Here is an 18,030-nt window from a genome sequence, read left to right as displayed (position 1 = left end):
ACAAAAAGAGAAGAGAATGTAGTACTCTTTATTTTCTTTCCAACTTTGACTTTCTTTGTTAAGACACCGGATATCAAGGAACCAATAACTTTCACTGTCATACATACCTTACCTTCTAGAATCTATCCACGCTAATGTACACGGTGGGTTATTTGTGAAAGGGTCTCTAGCTTAGAGATTAGAGCAATCAAGTAGTACCCAACAAGTCTGGATTCGACTTCCAGGAACAAATTAAACGGGTTTGAAGTAAAAAAATTGTAAAAAATTAGGTAAGGAGCTTTCCCTGCTAACTTTGGTAAAAAAAATAAAATCCTTTTTTTAAAATAAAATCTATTTTGCGGACGCACAAGAGATCGCTGCCCACCCCACCGTCTTGTGTGGTGTATGGATACGTCCGAGGCAGCAGGCAGGCGGCTAGGTGCCGTGCCGTGTAGCGGCAGGCGTGAGCTGAGCAGCGGCATCAGCATGTGTGCGCACGCCCGGAAACAAACAAGCGAGCATGCGCAGCGCAGACGCGCACACATGGCCAGGCCAGCCTTCCTGTGTGGGTTTGGCCGGGTTTGACCGAACCGGAGGCAGAGGCCAAGGCGGATGACAGGCGCCATGGCGACGCGCACCGCACCGCCGGCGTCGTTCCCAAGGCCGGGCATGCGCGGCCGCTGCAGACGACAGCGGAGTAGATGGATAGATAGATGGAGAGACGGAGAGATGGAGTATGGACACAGGAGCTCTCCTTCGGGCTCCATTTTTCTTTGCCGTTGATCCCATCTCATCTCTCCCTCTCTCCGTAGCAGGCAGGGTGCAGGCCATGGCCAGCCCGGCAGGGTTCACACGCGCGCGCAGGCACAGCGCACGGAGGAGATGCCTGGGCGCCGTTCAGAGCTCTGACCCTTGTCGTGACCCCACGGTCAAGGCCAAGCCCCTCGCCCCGCCTTGGAATGTGGACCCTCCTCCCTCCTCCTCCTCTATCTGCAGCTGCAATTCAAGAGAGAGAGAGAGGGGATGAATAAATTAATTTCTCTCTCTATTTTTTTTCTTTTTATAAGCAGGTGAATATAGAATTAAAAATGAAGAGAGGCCGGGTGGCAATAATTCTTGCGAGCTCTCTCCTCCTCCTCTGTGACCGGCCGCGCGGCCTATATAAAGGGCTGCTCGGCTCCCAGTACAACAGCAAAGCAAGCACCCTTCTCCTTGCTCTGCCGAGTGCCGAGGCACCACCACCACCACCATTCCTGCAGCAGCAGCAGCATCCGAGGAGAAAGATGGCGGTGCTGTTGCTGGTGGCGGTCCTCGCCGCGGCGGTGTTGGCCAGCAGCCTGCTGCTTCGGTGGAACGAGGTGCGGTACAGCCGCCGCCGGGGCCTGCCGCCGGGCACAATGGGGTGGCCGCTTTTCGGCGAGACCACCGAGTTCCTCAAGCAGGGGCCCAGCTTCATGAAGGCCAGGAGGCTCAGGTACCCGTCTCCTCCTTCTCCGGCGATGGCGGCGCATTCCGGTCCCCATGCTCCCTTCTCCTCCTCCCAGTCGTCCCAGGAACAGAGCACGGCAGAGCTGCCGAGCTCTGCTCTCGCCTCCCTCATCGGATCAATCATTTGGTGGAAAGTGGGCTGAGTTCGCTGGGGCAGAAAAAAGCGATCCGGAGACGAGGAGGAACATCAGTGCCGTGTTCCCCAAAAGCTCGCAGTCCCCCCATTCTGCCAGCTCCAAGATACCATACCATACCACACCATCATCCTCCTGAACCCTCCTAAAGCACAACCTCACCCCCATATCATACTTACTCCAAATAAAGAACTCTTGGGACCTTAGCTCGTCGTCCCCACCTGTTCCAAAGTTTAATCTCCTTCCTTCTCAATGTATTTCCACAACGTAATAGTTCATGGCGCCATTGTTTTCTCATGGTAGAACTGCTGCTGATGCTGATGCTGACGACGATGCCGATGTCGATGTGCTGCAGGTACGGGAGCCTCTTCCGGACGCATATCCTAGGGTGCCCCACGGTGGTGTGCATGGACCCGGAGCTGAACCGCCGGACGCTGGCCAGCGAGGGCGCCGGCTTCGTCCCGGGCTACCCGCAGTCCATGCTCGACATCCTGGGGCCCAACAACATCGCCGCCGTGCACGGCCCGCTCCACCGCGCCATGAGGGGCGCCATGCTCGCGCTCACCCGCCCCACCATGATCCGCGCCGCGCTCCTCCCCAAGATCGACGCCTTCATGCGCGCCCACCTCCATGGCTGGGCCGGCCGCCGCGTCGACATCCAGGAGATGACCAAGGAGGTAGACACACTGCGCCCTGCCCTTCTTCTTCTCACGCTTTGCTTTGCGTTGCTCCTGTTGCTAGCTGAAAGCCTGCTGACAGAAAAAACAATCACAGAAAGCAGAGTTTCAGTGAGGGGGCGGTTAATTATGTGGGCCCCACAGCTGGGAAATCTTTTGGTTTACCTTGAGTGCCGCATTTTGAGACTTAAATCACCAGTCCCATTTGTTGTTGACGACTTGACGTTGGGTGTTTGGCAGGGAGGGGCTAAATTTTAGCCCCTGTCACATCGGATGTTTGGACACTAATTAGGAGTATTAAACATAGTCTAATTACAAAACTAATTGCACAACCCCTAGGCTAAATCGCGAGACGAATCTATTAAGCCTAATTAGTCCATGATTTGACAATGTGGTGCTACAGTAACCATTCGCTAATGATGGATTAATTAGGCTTAATAGATTCGTCTCGCGATTTAGCCTATGGGTTCTGCTATTAGTTTTTTAATTAGCTCATATTTAGTCCTCCTAATTAGCATCTGAACGTGTGATGTGACAGGGCTAAAGTTTAGCCCCTGACATCCAAATCTGAGAGTTGACATCTTTTTTCACCCTTTTTTACTGCATTTACCGCTGCCTGTATTGAATTTTCACTTGCCCTCCAATCCCGTGCGGCAATGCCACCACAGGCCGACACGGCAGAATGATGGTGCCCCTTGAAAACTGAAATCCATTCATGGACTGCTGAAAAAAGAGTTGGGGGGGCAAAAGGAGGGATCTTCCCCTTCCTTTCCTCTCTCTACCAAAAGGGGAATCTTTGGCTTTCTAGAACCTGTACTGCACTGCTGGATAGCCAAAAAAAATTTATGAGCTGAAGGAAAGGGGCCAGACAGGGGGGAAAGCCATCTGCATCTCTCTCTACACATTCCAAAGTGCACAACAAACACACCATGCACCATCATCACCATCACATGTCTCAATGCAAAGGAACACTTGGCATTGTTTCTTGCTTTTGGGGTGCTGAATTTCATACTCCTTGCATGGCATGGCAACTTATTATTACAGAATCTTATCTGCCTTTTTTTCTTCTTTTCATCAGATGGCCTTGCTCTCAGCTCTCAGGCAGATTGCTGGCATCTCTGCTGGCCCACTCTCTGATGCCCTCAAGGCAGAGCTGTACACCCTTGTACTTGGCACCTTCTCCCTGCCAATCAACATCCCAGGAACCAACTACAGCAAAGGGCTTCAGGTACTGTTTGCTACTTGCATACCTGAAAACATCAGGAAAAAAAGGTTAAGCTGAACTGAGCCCTCTAACATCGCGATGTTATCTTTCAGGCAAGGAAGAAGCTTGTGGCAATGCTGAGGCAGATGATTGCGGACCGGAGGTCCTCTGGTTGTGCTCAAGATGACATGCTGGATGCGCTCTTGAGCGGCAACGAGGGTACCAGGGCCAAGCTCAACGATGACCAGATCATTGACCTGCTCATCACCCTCATATACTCTGGATATGAGACCGTGTCGACGACCTCCATGATGGCGGTGAAGTACCTGTCAGACAATCCAAAAGCTCTTGAACAAATCAGGGTACATATACTTCACAACCAAGTTAAATTCCAAAACAAAAGTCCTATAATCCTTGAGGTAACCGATGATCTGTTGGCTGTTGCAGAAAGAGCACCTTGACATCAGGAAGGGAAAATCGCCAGAGGATGCCCTTGACTGGAACGATTATAAGTCAATGACCTTCACCAGAGCTGTAAGTTGGAGATGACACACGCCCTAAAGCAGTGAGAGTAGAACTGTACCCTGGACATGATAAACTAATTGGTTCCTCTAATATGCAGGTCATTTATGAGACTCTAAGATTAGCTACGGTTGTCAATGGGCTACTGAGGAAAACTACCCAGGATGTCGAAATGAATGGTGAGAATCCCACGGCTTCCATACTCCTACTGATAGAATTTTTATGTAAATTGCAAGCTAGTTCTAATGCATTATTATATATTTCTTTCAGGGTATGTTATTCCAAAAGGTTGGAGAATTTATGTCTACACAAGGGAGATAAATTATGATCCATTCCTGTACCCGGAACCGATGGTTTTCAACCCATGGAGATGGCTGGTAAGGAATAGACCAAGCAAATGTACCCAATAATAAACAAGCAACAAGATCTGTCAAATTCTAACCCGATGATGCTTGCTGACTATAGGAGAAGGGCCTGGAATCACATCCCCACTTCATGTTGTTTGGAGGAGGCGCTCGTATGTGCCCAGGGAAGGAAGTAGGAACAGTTGAAATTGCAACTTTCCTTCACTATTTCGTCACGCGATACAGGTCTGTTCCTCTCAAAAACCTTGAAAGCTATATAAAAAAAAACCCTCCAGAGCAATTTACTGATGACATCTTGGCACTGATCTCGTCTTGCAGATGGGAGGAGGAAGGAAACAACACAATATCAAAGTTTCCCAGAGTGGCAGCTCCCAATGGGCTACATATCCGAGTTCAAGATTACTGAACTTGCGAGACATTTTGCAAAGTTTAGATAGGATTTAGACTCAGATAGAATAACTCTGCGATGCTGTTGCTGCTAGCTTCTTGTAAAGATTAGAACAGCCATTGGTGTCCGTGCCAATAGGAATGTTATAGGGAGGGTATAGGTATCATAGGTTTACTAGGAAATTGATGTAGAAAGCCATCAGATGCTCCAGTATTCTTTTGGTCGATCAATTTTCAAATTATAACAGGTGTCATTTGGCTTCTATGCTTTTCAACTTGATGCAGAAACCAGCTACCCATACGTCAGGTTTCCGGTTTAAGGCACCCACTGAACTACCAAATGCCAACTACCAACTGATTCCAAAAATATGGATGGACACTGATTGCAAAACATGAAGGAAATACAATGGACATACTAATGCACGAACAGAGGAAGAGTTTTACCTTAATACGCAGGGTATAGATGATAAACTGCTTCAATGGCAGTGCCTTTCAATTCCCTAAAAAGTAGTGAATTACTTTAATACACAGGTTGTAGATGATAAACTGCTTCAATGGTAGTGGCTTTCAGTTCCCTAAAAAAGTGACAATGAGCTCATGTTCAGCAATGCAAAGTTCCTTCAATTGGTTAGGCAACACATTGATGAAAGGAAAAGTACTCTCCTCATCTCAACGGCTCAACATAATGAAGTCAATATTGATTGCTTCTTCTAAAGATGTCAAAAGTTGTTGGAATCTAGAAGCATCACCATTGCTAATCTTTATTGAAAATAAAACTGCATTATTCAACATACTCAGAAAAATGCTGCTAATGCACTTTAGTTTAGAAGATAACTAGTTCTGCACTTTGTTTTCTGAAATTGGTAACTTGTGAACAAAATGCGTATGAGAAAATTCTTAACACTAAGAAGTATGTTATGTAATTCATGTAAAATCCAAATGTATTCTTATAACAGGGCAATAGTTACAAATTGCATCAAGGACTGAACCCAAGTCGTGAATCTGAAGGTAGTATGTCCAGAATGCAAGACCATAATCTAATTTAGGTAAGTTCTAGCGGAAATACAAAGTATTTGCAAATGCTTACAGTAAATGCTTAGCCTAGCTGCTTCCCGCATCTACAAGGAAATGACTAAACAACAAGATACAAATCAGACCAACCACATGGAAGAGAAATACAGGCAGAGTGTAGGGTACGACCACATGCATGCACTCACAAGAATTGACATGCAAACTCCACTCTGTAGTGCACTGACACAAGAGAGTATCTGTCAGTCCACATTTTTGCACGCACTATCTACGACCAGAATTCAGAAGTAGCAACAGACAGTGACAGACGCACGTTGCATGAACAATCGAGCACTGGGCACACAAGAGCTGGTACATGCTCGAGCAGAAGAAGGCATATGCAAAGTAACACGCTGCCATGATGGCATCCCATGTGATGAAACGAGTACAAAGATGCAAATGAGTTGTATGTTCCCCAAACTGTATTGCACCTGGAAATCAGTGGACTGACAGTTACAAAGACCAACGCATGCATATGCGCAGAAGTCAGAGTGTACAGAATTCATTTCACTAACAAGAGATAGTTTGTATCCAAAAAGGAAAGAGCAATACCATATTCATTGACAAGGGCAAAGGTCTGCATAAGAAAAATAAAACAAGTGCAAAAGTTATCGAACTCAAAACAGGCAAATGGCCAATAGAAGCCAATGTAAAAAAATGGTTATGTAAAAGAAAAAGCTAGAAAACCCATAAATAGACTAAAGGTGAGGTAAAAAAAATGCTCAACAAGTGATCTGGAAGTGCCCTTTAACACTATTAAATTTTTTACTTAGGACTAATAGTATCTGTAGGTATACAAAATAAACTTGATTGGTTAGTACACATTTCTTGCTTTGGTGTCTCAAAGGAAAATAAGTCCTAGACTTCAGTGTAAAAAAAACTTCTGCAACTTCAGCAATGCATAGCACTTAACTAATCTTTGCACTATACCAGTATCAACACCAAATCTAGCATTGCGAGTTCTAATTAAGTTGGCGACGCTGAATCTGGCATATGTGGTGGCAGAAACAGTGGTAGTATGCCTCCCAATGGGATTGACGCAGTTACATTTTCCACCTAGAAATCTTTTCCTGGATAGCTCAAGTAACATAGTACATGTGAAGCACCAATCCTTCTTTGGCATATCTATCTTCCGATGGATGATAGCAGAAAGAAGCTGAAGGTTTTGGTCAGATTCTTTGAAAAAACAATCCCAGGTCAACAATCATTCTCCATGAAGATATCCCTGCCAGTTTTGCGTTACACACTCTTGAGTATCGCTCGGAGGCTACTTGCTTGCATACATCATACTGAAACTTGTAGTCACTCTTAAGGAACACCAAGGTTAAGACACCCACCAGATACATCATAAACCATCTGTACTCCTTGATTCACAGTTCTCCTGTGACTTTTGCATATAATGTATCCACTAATAACACCTTCCCTTCTGTGTCGGGTATCTTCATGATTGCATCTAGCATAGGGACCAATCTTTGAAGCTCCCTATCCTGGAGAGACCTATCGGCTTATCGCAAGGGCGTGTGGATCATGCACTAATGTCAATTATATCCACGTGTTCAAATACTAGCAATGTGACCCGAGAAACGGCAGCCTCCAATTCTAGAATCTCCATCCATCACTAAAACTATCTGGCATCAGATTAATTATGCCCATGACCTACAGGTAACACCCTTCTTAGCCTCATTTTTCTGACCAAAGTCTCTCCTTGTTCAAGTTTCTTTCATAATTAAACACATTTCTGCATACTGAGAGTGAATGCCAACTTTGCATCCATCTTGGGTTAGATATCTCCATCAAGGAACTAGAACAAATGCTCTCCCGTGTTTCTATTCATGTGATGCTTACAATAGAATATCACACCTGGATCAATTGGTCTGGAACTATATCTTCATCAGTTGGGCCTGAATCCTACTCAGTTTTTGTTTGACCTGTCAGAGTTACTCATGTGGTTCAAAGCTTCCCTGTCCATCTTACAGCAGAGTATAGGAACAGTGGTCGATCAGGCGCTGTACTGATTGTGTCATCCACATTGCTCCCTAAAGCAATGACAATCTCTTGCTCTTGGGAGCTTGCATTTACAAAGGATTCCACAAATGAATGGCTCCCTCGGGAAATGCAGGCTTGCTCTTGTCAATGACTCCACAGGCTCCTTAGTCCTTACTGCCAACATCAGTGGAACATAAGTAAAACTGTTTCCACTGTGCAATGTAGAAAAGGGGGAAAAGACAAAGAGTTCAAGTTATATCAGAATGACAATTAGAATATATCAACAATCCTATAGAACGGTAATTTGCTGCACGAATCATCTTCATAACTTTCTCTTTCACAGAAAACATGGTATACCACAAGGTTGGAAACTTGGAATAATGAAAGTGACTAGAACAAAATATTGAATACACAAACGTACTAACAGCACAATGCTTGGGTAAGTTTTACAATGCTTTTGCACCACGATCATTCTAACAATGGTAACATCACAGAGGGGTATTATTTCAGGCATCTACTACACTGTAGCAGTAACAATGAGAAGACCTAGAACAGTGGGAAGATAGGATGGCAACAGTGGCCGGTGCCGAAATGTCGGAGCCGACCAAGCGTGGCGGGATCACTGTGACATTGAGGAAAGAAATTCCAGAACGTTTTCAGATGAAACATCAACAACAACGATAATCGATAAAACAACTTGAAATGCTGGCAGGCAGGATAGGAACAGATGGTTCTGCTGCGAATGCCAGAATGAATGTGAGAAGAAACAACTCCGCGTGCCACTCGATCGGGGCAACGAAGGAGAGATCAATACCTTCCGGGCGGAGAAATCGGATCGGGGCAGCGCGAAGCAGGCCGGATTTCATTTGAGGCGGCGCGGAGGAGATGGCTGTAGAGTGGAGACGGAGAGGATGCGCCGACTGGAAGAAGAAAAAAAAAGTACTTACGCGAACAGACCAAGAAAGCGTATTCGTGGAATACGCCTAACCCGTTATTACGCTTCTGCCCCTTATCCTCAAGAACTATGGGCAAGTAGGTAATTTGCTCCAGCCAAATCCCCTCCTTGTCCCCCACGGGGTTTTGCGGTTCCTCGCTGGTGAGTGCCAACCAGACCAATCGCTCTTCTTCTCCCAGTCCCAGGAGGAGCTGCGAGGATTTTCGCTACTCCCCTCCCTCCACTGATGGCTTCTCTTCTTCTCCCTCCGCGGTTCACTTGTTCCCTGCCCCCTTATCATCGTATCAGGTAATCTCTCGACATAGTGAATTTACTTCTTTGTATTCCAATTATCAGCGTGAATGCTTATGAAAGATGCCGTTTCCCCCGTACGGTCGCTGCAACCTGCGGTGTGGTAGGTGATATTAGGAATTTAGGATCCAGAATTGTCCTTTTGTTTATTCTGGGACTTGCAGTGTGGCTCTGTCCTCTGATTCACGGACCTGAATGTTTGGTCAATTCATTTGGGTTGTGTTCGCATGGAAATCTCAGATTGGTGTACAGATTAGTGGACAGGCAAGAAAAATGACGGAGATTACAGATCTCATTGTTCATATCCTGCTTTATTTCTGATGCATTGCCTCAATAGCATTTGCTATAATACCAAAAAAAAAGCATTTGCTATACATGTAGTGTTCATACTGAAATGTCTGTCTCAGAACAGCCGGTTTATATTATTAAAATATTCTTTCTTCGTTTTTAAACAAAACATGAGCTAATCCCTTTGAATTTGTAAAGTTATAAATGGCGTACTTGTAGGGTGCACTCCTATAATCTGGTGACTTGTTTGCAGGGGTCAAATACATTACAAGACAGATATTTTGGGGAAGAACATGGCTAAGCCTACAGTGTGGTTGCTTAACCGAACTGTGTATGCTGCGTCAAGGACTTCTCAAGATGTGGAAGGTTCAAGTGGTGAAGACAGTGATGGTGAAACTTCAACTAAAAAGAAAAGAGCTCCAAGACGTGGAAGAAAGAAAGCCACTACAGAAACATTGGAAGGTGAAGGAGAAGAAAGCCAAATAAACTCTGAACAAGCATCCCCTGAAGAGACTAAGAAAGTTAAGAGGCGAGGCCGCAAGAAAGGTAATTTATACACTGGCTGCACTTCTACTCATCTGGAGCACTTTCTTTGCAGCATCATGATTTATCTCTGACCCTTAGTAAGCCCATTTTTTTACTGTTATTGTACAGCTACTACTACTGCAAGCTTAGAGGAGGGGATGGACAAGGCAAAGGAGCCAAAGAAGAGGGGAAGAAGAAAAGTTAAGACTACAGAGGAATCTAGCGACGATGAAGGAGATGATCGGGGCAAAGATCTGATGCCCTCTAATGAAAGGGATCAGATTGTGGTAGAGAATTTGGCCAATGTTCTGGAAAGTAAAATAGAGTTAGCATTGCATGAAGATATTGGAGAGGTTTACAGTTTAATGCCACTAGTGTGCTGCTTTGGACCTGCTAAATACTCATTTATTCCTTCTGGAAGACCTGCTAATAGGCTGATAGATCATGAGATTCATGATAGAATGAGGGATATGTTTTGGTCTCCAGATAAATTTGTGAGGGCACCAGGAGGGCCTTCATCCAATGTTGCTCTAGCTTTAGCAGCGATTGGTGGCAGGGTTGCATTCATGGGAAAGTTAGGTGATGATGAGTATGGTCAAAGTTTGCTGTACCACCTAAATGTCAATGGGGTTCAAACACGAGCAGTTTGTATGGACTCTTCAGCGCCAACTGCCGTGTCCTTGATGAAGGTCACAAGCAAAGGCAGTTTGAAGACAAACTGCGTTAAACCTTGTGCTGAGGATTGTTTTCTGCAGTCTGATATCAACCCAGCAGTTCTAAAAGAGGCAAGTATCAAATCATCAAATATAAATCTTGTGACATCATGTCTTTTGTATAATACTTTATCATCTTTTACATGCTTGGGTAACACTTATTTGTTACTTACTAATAAGGGTATGAAAACATCTGATTCTTGCGTGTTTAGTTTATGATCCTAAAAAAAGTTTAGGTCTTCACTTTGTACACATAGAGATGTGGGTCGCTTATTTCAGTTTATAAGGATGCATTTTCAAAATATTTAATAATGCAGTAAGTCATATTCTCAATTTGCATTCATATTTTTCCAGTTCTCTTATCCGGGTGCTCGCATTTCGTGTGAGTAGCTCCGTAAAGGATCCGGTACTCCCCTCTCTTAAGACAATCTCAGGGTCAAGGGAATGTCTTCTCCTGGTTGTCGAGTTTTTTTTTCTTTTACTTTTTCCAATTCTTTGATATGTTTTCTTAAACTTGGCCTGTAATTTATGTGGTGTTACATGTTATTTTGTTATTTGAGAGGATGAAAATAGGAATGAAATACCGCTACAAGAATTTTAAGAATCTATCAAAGTGTTTCGAATTTGTTGCAAATACTCTTGATATGCATGCTTAATCTGATATGGATCTTTAAGTGCCATAAACAAGCTTTTGGCTCATTGTATAACTCTTGATATGCAAAGCAGAGAATATTTCCTCAGCATTCTATACTTCTGTTGGTAATTTGCAATACATGTAGGATAATATATTTTCTAATAATTACTTTCTTCTTCTTAATACAGGCTAAGATGTTTTACTATAATTCATCAGCTTTGCTTGAGCCCACTACACAGTCATCATTGTTAAAAGCGGTTGATGTTTCGAAGAAATTTGGTGGTATAATATTCTTTGATCTTAATCTTCCACTTCCACTATGGTCATCCAGTAAGGTAACCAAGTCGCTCATCAAGGAGGCATGGGAAGCTGCTGATATTATTGAAGTTACGAAACAAGAACTTGAGTTTCTTTGCGATATTAAACCATCTGAGAAATTTGACACAAATGATAATGATAAATCCAAATTCACACACTACAGTCCAGAAGCTATTAAGAAACTGTGGCATGATAATCTCAAGGTCCTCTTTGTGACAAATGGTACCTCCAAGATTCACTATTACACAGAAAAGCACAGTGGCTGGGTTCGTGGGACAGAAGATGCACCAATCACTCCTTTCACCAGTGAAATGTCACAATCGGGTGATGCCATTGTTGCAGGTACCTCATATGTTTTTTTTTTCACCCTACATCTACATGATATGCTACTGTTTCATAAATGACACCATACATTAGGCAGTGAATCACTAAATATGTACTGTCACTCTTACTATTGTGGAGATGATGCTGATTTTGTTTTAAGATAAAGGAAAGAACCTCTGGTCTATCATCTATGCATCATGATGCATAGCCTTGTGTATCACAATGTTTCAGTTGCAATAAGCTTTATGATATCTGGAAAAAAAATCTACCAGACATAGCATATTGCTACATCTCCACCTGTTCTTGGCAAAGCACTCAATGACCGTAACCTCTTAAGTTCCGCACACCGTGAGGGCCATTTTTCGGGCATTTCAGTCGCAATAAGCTTTATGATATCTGGGGAAAAAATGTAGCAGACAACCTATTATTACATCTCCACCTGTTCTTGGCAAAGTACTCAATGACTGTAACTTCTGAAGTTCTGCACACTGTGAGGGCCATTTTTCGGGCATCCTCTATCTACAACGAATACAATATAACCGTACTTTGTGGAGATAATATGCCAGCATGATTAAAAACTGTTTGAACTCCATTCATATTTTCTGTTTATGTGATTCTAAGGCCCGTGTTGTTTGTCTGTCAAGCATTCAACTGGGATAACATCATTTTGTGTCTTTTTGTTTCTTCAGCCCTCATGAGGATGCTCGCAATTAACCCTCACCTGGTCACAGACAAGGTTTACTTGCACAAGGCAGTCAAATATGCTATTAAATGTGGTGTCCTCGATCAGTGGGTGCTTGCACGAGAGCGGGGCTTCCTTCCAAAAGAAAGAGCAGATCCAACCAGTGAGCAGTACGAAGTGAGGTCCATCACAGAGAGGGAATATCGTACACTTTCTGATGCCTTGCAATCAGAAAACTCGTCAACTAGTGAACTTGCATACGTGGAGTGAAAGGAGAGGCCATTGGCATCTAGATACTAGATTCCTATATTTATTACGGGAACTGGCTGCAGTTAGCTAAAGTTGGGATTCAGAAGCATTAGCTTAAACCTACAGTTTTTAGGTTTGTTGAGTATAGGTTAATAGCCTCAAAAGTAAGACTAACATGTTGACAGTGTCAAATTTTGTATGGTGACAATGTAAATGTGACTGATGCCAGGAATTTTGCCTAGAATGACATCTTTGTTCATTCTTTCTGTTAGATCGCCGCCATATGGAAGTCACTAATAACTGTGGAATGGAGCTCCTTTGATCTTATTGGCTATGCTTTTCGTATATCCAATGTATCTATGTGACTAAACTGAGCAGCACGTTTATTTTTCAGGTAAAAGATTTTTTTAAAACATGGGAATTACAGATTTATTGTGGGCTAAATTGAGTCTGCAGTTGGGTGTTCTATGCCTTGCAAGTTGCAACAAGGCATGAAGTCTACATGTCTTTGTTTCACATGGTACCTATATTTGGTTACAATGCATTACATCTCCGGTTAATACTATTGATAATTAATAAAGCACCTCGAATATGCATTATTGTTGGACCTGGGGTTCCAAAAGGTAGAGCTAATTGGAAATATCAAATCTGTGGGGATTTTTAAAGCCAGCTATTTAGGAAATATAAGTTAAGCTTTCTACCATGAATTGCTATCATCTGTCATTTATCCTTGCAAACATCGCAATGTTTCTCAGCACTATCGTGTGTATTGCCTATTTCAACCTTTTATAAAGTGTAAGGCACTGATAGTTTTGTGTTAAGCTTAAGTTGTTGCAAAAAAAAAAACCCGGAAAACTGAACGTGAACATTCTTTTCATTCTTGAACATTCTTCACTTCTAGGCTCTGTTAGGTGTATAGTGTCGACTTGTTATGGGTTGGGTTGTGAGTGTGACCTAGTCTATCCCTGTCACCCTCTTTTGCTCCTGCTAAACTTGGGCTGATGACCTCCTGGTTTTCGATACCATGTCAATGTCTTGCACCAACCTGTTCATCTAAAATCTCAAGCTATACAGGAACAAAGGTTGGTACAAAGGTGCTCCTGTAACTAGCAGTTTAGTTCTGGGTGGTGTTGGCAGCCTAGTGCCTGCCATTTGCTCAATTGTCTGGCAGGGCAATATCCTGCTGGTGATAGGATGGTCTCAGCCAAAAAGTGTAAATAGAACCTGCCCCATATTGAATAAGTTCCTTTCCGAGTCAGTTTAGAATTTAGATATTCAACTGCCAATGAAGTGCCTTTTAACACATTTTGCCATCTTCTAATCTGAATGTTTATTGGAGTGGGTAATATTGAAGTTGCAGTTTCATTTGCAGAGTATTTCGTTTATATTAAGTTCTCGTTTCATGTAAGGTTTCGGGTACATCTTACTTTACCCAAGCATGAACTCCTTATAAATATAATATAACACAAAACTTCAAAATCTTTATGGACCTGGAGGGCCTACTGGGTGCCAGGGGCCAAAGGGGCCTAACTGGGCCAGCAGGCCTTATGGGCCCAACGGGTCCAGCAGGACCCCTGCGCCAGGGGGGCACGCGGCACCCGCGGGTACTGTATCGGCGGCGCTCGAGGCAGCCGCCCTATATTTGCATGGTAGATTTGGAATCAGAAAGTGTCTAGAGATATTAGGATGGCTTGCAAGCCAAGTAAGTTATGATTCTCACCCTCTATGTAATAGAGAACCGATATACCAAATTAATTAAGTAAGGAATTAAGGGGTAAAATCCTAAAGCAAGCAAGGAATTAAGGGGTAAAACCCTAAAGCTCTCAGACTCCCTCTCCTCCCTATACCACCCCATCCCCATACGCCTCCACCATGGCCGCTGGCCACCACTTCCTCCCTCTCTAGTGCCCTGAACCCAAGGGGTAGCCCAAGACCCTAACATCTGGTATCCAAAGACTAGGCTACCGATCCCCATGGACAACGTCTATTCTTCATGGGCTCCAGATTGGCACAAGGCATTCAATGGAGAGATCAACAGCAGTTCATGGCTCGAACAGTAGCTGAGGTACTATTCATCACGGGAACAGTACCGCGTGGCTGTAGATGTGAAGGGCGACACCATCAACGACGCGGAGAATCCACCTGCTGCATCAACAATCTCCGCATCCGACACCCAGGTCAGCCCTAAAATATTTGTAGATGCATCTCAGGATCCATTGCACAAGGAGGACTTTAACAACCACAACGCATCAACGATGTTCAATGGTGAATGGCCTCCTCCAATCATTAGCTCCCATACACCAGGCATCATCTTCGACCAGATGCTCTCAACTACCAAGATGGTCAACTCTCCAAGGAGGCACGACAAGACTGCATCAACCTCGACAACAGCGGAGTGTCAACACACAACAACCACGGATGTCTACGAGACGACGACATTCTTCAACAGTTGAACATCCTAAGGTTTGCAACCGCTTGTACTTCAAAGCCATTAAAACTAAAGCAGTTTACCACATAGCAGTTTCCCGGCACCCTCAACTACAATGGTGAGTGAAGGCGCCAACACTATCGGGCATCAGGACACGACCTCACTTTCATCAACAATGGCGACGTGTCCAACAACTGCCCCAACAACGACATCTGACGCATACAAGCAATGCTCCATTAACAACGTATGCCATTCAAGTTGGGATGATTGACTGCCCTCTTCCCATGCAGTCAATGAGAGCAACAATGGGCGCCCAACCCTCTATCCTTGTTATAGATGGGCGCACATATCAACAGGACATTAGCTGCCGGAGTCATTGCATCATCAGGAGCAGCGACAACACCAAAAATACGTCATCGGCAAGCTGCCCTCGACATCGGCAACGAACTCCACGTCATCGATGACACTGACGAAACGATCACCTACATTAGCGACATTGTCGTCATCAACATCCTGCTCAATTAACCTTTAGCACATCGGCGACTACGAATGCAGCACCAACTTCATCACCATCAACACGCGGGTGTCAACGTCTACCTCGGCATCAACAAAGCCCCCGCAACAATGTGTTGCACCGTCATCAGCCGAACACCTCCATACCGCTACTCACATGCAGCTCTTCACCAACATGGAGGTGATGATGTCAAGGCACCGCCCTAGCTCAGCATCACCATGGAGTTACCTTGGACAGTAGCCATGGCCCCTACCTTGGCTTCAACAAGAGAGTTGTGGCTCCCACCTTGGCTTCAACAAGAGAGCTGTGGCATGGCCATAGGGCCGCAGGATTCACCCCCACCAGTAGGAATCGAACGATGGGCGCAACTGCAGCGTGAGGACACACTGCTAATAAATCCAGCAGGAGATGTTACGGACCTAGAGGGCCTACTGGGCGCCAGGGGCAAAAGGGGTCTAACTGGCCCAGCAGGCCCTATGGGCCCAACGGGTCCAGCAGGACCCCTGCGCCAAGGGGCCACGCGACACTGTAGCAGTCTAGGACTGGGAAGAGGGCGCCACACGTCCCGAACAACATTGGTACAAGGACTTAGACTAACAGCTCCAAAAAAACCAACTAGCAACTCGACTAAACCTTGCACTTCATGATTCTTATTAGCGTGAAAAATGGCGAAACCCCCTTTACGACCCCACTAACATAAAGGTATAAGTAGCAATTATGCTTTTGGACAGAACCTATGTATATATAGAACCAACTTCGAGTACACCATCCACGTTTATGCAACCCTATAGTGGAACATTTGTTAACAACAGCAAATCGTTAATTTGCTATCAACCAGCCAGAGCCAACAGCATCATCCATTAGCTCCCGATGCCTCTGATTCCAATGAGCAACTGAGCACCGCTTTCCTTGTCATGCTCATCGTATATTGTAGCTTCTTGTAACACAAATAACCTGTGTATTTGAATTTGAGATAATGGTAAGGTTGTCTCCACACACGTGTATATAAAGAGAGGAACTGAAATGCACAATCAAGACCATCCATTAATATTACACCTGTGAGTACTAATGAATGCAATGCGGATCCAACAATTCAAGACACCACCATCCATGAAAAATGTGAACACTACCATATAGTTCCAGTATCATAATAGCGTTGCCAACTATGAGATGCTAGCATTAGTTGGAAGCAAAAGTAAATGTTTTTGAAGGACTAGCAAGAGCAACTGAGAGTCGTAAGGATCGGAGAAACATGGGGGCACTTCCAGTATCTTAATTGGATTGTCAACTATCAGATACGCTTTAAAGTAACTGGAAGAATGGGTATATGCTTTCTAGGACTTGTAAGAGTATTTGAGAGTAGTAATGAAATGAAAAATGTGAACTCTCTTAGTTAGCCCAAAAATATCCTAACTAGATTATCATGTGAAACATGTTGGTAGAAGTAGAACGAGTACATGTTTTTCTAGGACCACGAGATGTTAGGACTGGATCGAATCGGAGGCAAAAGAAAATCAATACTGCGGATGGACAATAAGGTCAAAACGAAGAACATGTGTGCCAGCACGGTATAACTAAGATGACAATACTGTTAGCATAACTAAGATGAAATGGAGGATATGATTGAAGATATGGAATCATTTAAGAGATAAAATAGGTTGGCACTGGTTCTAGATTTCATTTTTGCTTTCAGAAGTTCCTTATCAGTTTGTTCATTTTTGTATAAGCGATGAGGTAGTATGCTGCTAAAGGGTACTGACACGGACGACTAAAGGGTACTGAAATATTTTCCGCCAAATGTTAATGGTGCATTCATTGTTACCTGCAATGCTGAGATAACGATTAGTGACAAACTGAGTAACCGACAATGGTATCACCCATCTCCATTGTTGTCTTCTTCAGCCTAATGACCTGCACTAAAACCAGCTGCTTGACAAACTCTAAATCTTAGATGCACAGCCTAGAAAGATCACTGGATTCAGAAGGAAAGCATCGACCAGAAAATATCGAAGAATGTCTCTTAGATAAACTTGGAGGGAGTATTCCTTCTCGACGCAGAGCTATTACGGAGAGTTCTCGACCTCCCCAGCCACTACCTCTTTTTGCCCCGAAACTGTAATGCTGTTGAATCCCCTCATCTCTAGTCATTATGTTGATGCGCCACTGTGGTGTCCGAGATGCTCATTGTTGACGCTGGCCCGACGTTGCTGCTCAACCTCATCCTACTTGCCACCTGAGCGCACTCGTGCTGGGGAGGAAGAACGGAGCTCTTTGCCGTTCCTGGTGTCTCTGATTCCTG

At 44.3% G+C, this 18,030-nt stretch overlaps 2 protein-coding genes and 1 pseudogene across 2 annotated transcripts; 2 read left to right on the top strand and 1 right to left on the bottom strand.

The window, feature by feature from the left end:
• Window positions 1-1,052: 1,052 nt before the first annotated feature.
• On the top strand, window positions 1,053-5,019 carry LOC101770408 (cytochrome P450 85A1). The gene is made up of 9 exons (XM_004982409.3): window positions 1,053-1,453; window positions 1,957-2,278; window positions 3,357-3,506; window positions 3,596-3,844; window positions 3,930-4,016; window positions 4,105-4,183; window positions 4,275-4,381; window positions 4,470-4,594; window positions 4,688-5,019. The coding sequence occupies exons 1-9, from the start codon at window positions 1,068-1,070 to the stop codon at window positions 4,773-4,775; spliced, it is 1,593 nt and encodes a 530-aa protein (XP_004982466.2). The 5' UTR covers window positions 1,053-1,067; the 3' UTR covers window positions 4,776-5,019.
• A 1,535-nt stretch (window positions 5,020-6,554) lies between these two features.
• LOC101770001 lies at window positions 6,555-8,720 on the bottom strand (annotated as a pseudogene).
• A 137-nt stretch (window positions 8,721-8,857) lies between these two features.
• LOC101769598 (fructokinase-like 2, chloroplastic) lies at window positions 8,858-13,116 on the top strand. The gene is made up of 5 exons (XM_004982407.2): window positions 8,858-9,053; window positions 9,598-9,890; window positions 9,999-10,654; window positions 11,405-11,876; window positions 12,548-13,116. The coding sequence occupies exons 1-5, from the start codon at window positions 8,992-8,994 to the stop codon at window positions 12,808-12,810; spliced, it is 1,746 nt and encodes a 581-aa protein (XP_004982464.1). The 5' UTR covers window positions 8,858-8,991; the 3' UTR covers window positions 12,811-13,116.
• Window positions 13,117-18,030: the final 4,914 nt, after the last annotated feature.

This window comes from Setaria italica, chromosome IX, assembly GCF_000263155.2.
Source record: "Setaria italica strain Yugu1 chromosome IX, Setaria_italica_v2.0, whole genome shotgun sequence".
NCBI lineage: Eukaryota > Viridiplantae > Streptophyta > Magnoliopsida > Poales > Poaceae > Setaria > Setaria italica.
This window is presented reverse-complemented; position numbering and strand designations above follow the sequence as displayed.

Bases quoted from the DNA above. Each gene is read 5' to 3' on its own strand.
- LOC101770408 (XM_004982409.3), top strand. From the start codon at position 1,068: ATGAAGAGAGGCCGGGTGGCAATAATTCTTGCGAGCTCTCTCCTCCTC. The intron at 2,279-3,356 runs GTAGACACACTG...TCTTTTCATCAG, and splicing joins TCCAGGAGATGACCAAGGAG to ATGGCCTTGCTCTCAGCTCT. The intron at 4,595-4,687 runs GTCTGTTCCTCT...CTCGTCTTGCAG, and splicing joins TATTTCGTCACGCGATACAG to ATGGGAGGAGGAAGGAAACA.
- LOC101769598 (XM_004982407.2), top strand. From the start codon at position 8,992: ATGGCTTCTCTTCTTCTCCCTCCGCGGTTCACTTGTTCCCTGCCCCCT. The intron at 9,054-9,597 runs GTAATCTCTCGA...ACTTGTTTGCAG, and splicing joins CCCCCTTATCATCGTATCAG to GGGTCAAATACATTACAAGA. The intron at 9,891-9,998 runs GTAATTTATACA...GTTATTGTACAG, and splicing joins GAGGCGAGGCCGCAAGAAAG to CTACTACTACTGCAAGCTTA.